This window comes from Galeopterus variegatus, unplaced genomic scaffold (genome assembly GCF_000696425.1).
Source record: "Galeopterus variegatus unplaced genomic scaffold, G_variegatus-3.0.2 Scaffold1716, whole genome shotgun sequence".
NCBI classification, from domain to species: domain Eukaryota; kingdom Metazoa; phylum Chordata; class Mammalia; order Dermoptera; family Cynocephalidae; genus Galeopterus; species Galeopterus variegatus.
This window is the reverse complement of record NW_007727827.1, coordinates 128,941-129,410: the sequence shown is the minus strand read 5'-3', so window position 1 is coordinate 129,410 and position 470 is coordinate 128,941. Positions and strand designations below refer to the sequence as shown.

At 34.0% G+C, this 470-nt stretch overlaps 1 protein-coding gene across 4 annotated transcripts in view; it reads left to right on the top strand.

The window, feature by feature from the left end:
- Positions 1-470, top strand: part of ANKRD28 (ankyrin repeat domain 28) — a 194,394-nt gene that overhangs the window by 170,690 nt on the left and 23,234 nt on the right. For all 4 annotated transcript variants that reach the window (XM_008578550.1, XM_008578552.1, XM_008578553.1 and 1 more), the window contains one exon: positions 140-166. In XM_008578550.1, coding sequence (XP_008576772.1) covers positions 140-166 — 27 coding nt within the window. The remainder of the gene's footprint in view (positions 1-139; positions 167-470) is intronic.

Here is a 470-nt window from a genome sequence, read left to right as displayed (position 1 = left end):
GGGTTGCGATCCGTTGCCGGAAATGGAAAAAAAAAAAAAAAAAAAAAAAAAAAAAAAAAAAAAAAAAAGCCCTATGTAAGTAGAGAATATATATGAATACTTCCTATACTAAATATTTTTGTTTTAACCTTTATTTCAGATTGCAAGTGAAACTCCTTTAGATGTTGTAAGTATTAGCCAATTTCCCCCCTGCCATTTAGAATATTATATTTCTTTTCTTTCATTTGAGTGAAGTTGTTTTTACATATACCGAGAAGCAAAGATGGAGACAGAAATCATGTTTGCAGAGGCAGGGGAGGTATTTACTTGGTGACAGTTAAATAGCATTCCCCAATCCCCCAACTCTTAGTTTATAGCTCTTCAAACTTAGTATGTGATCCTTACCACACTTTCATGATGATCCTGTTTTGTAAGTTTGCTGAGTTATCAATTTATACTCTAAAATGGACTTGAACTGGGGGGGGGGGGAG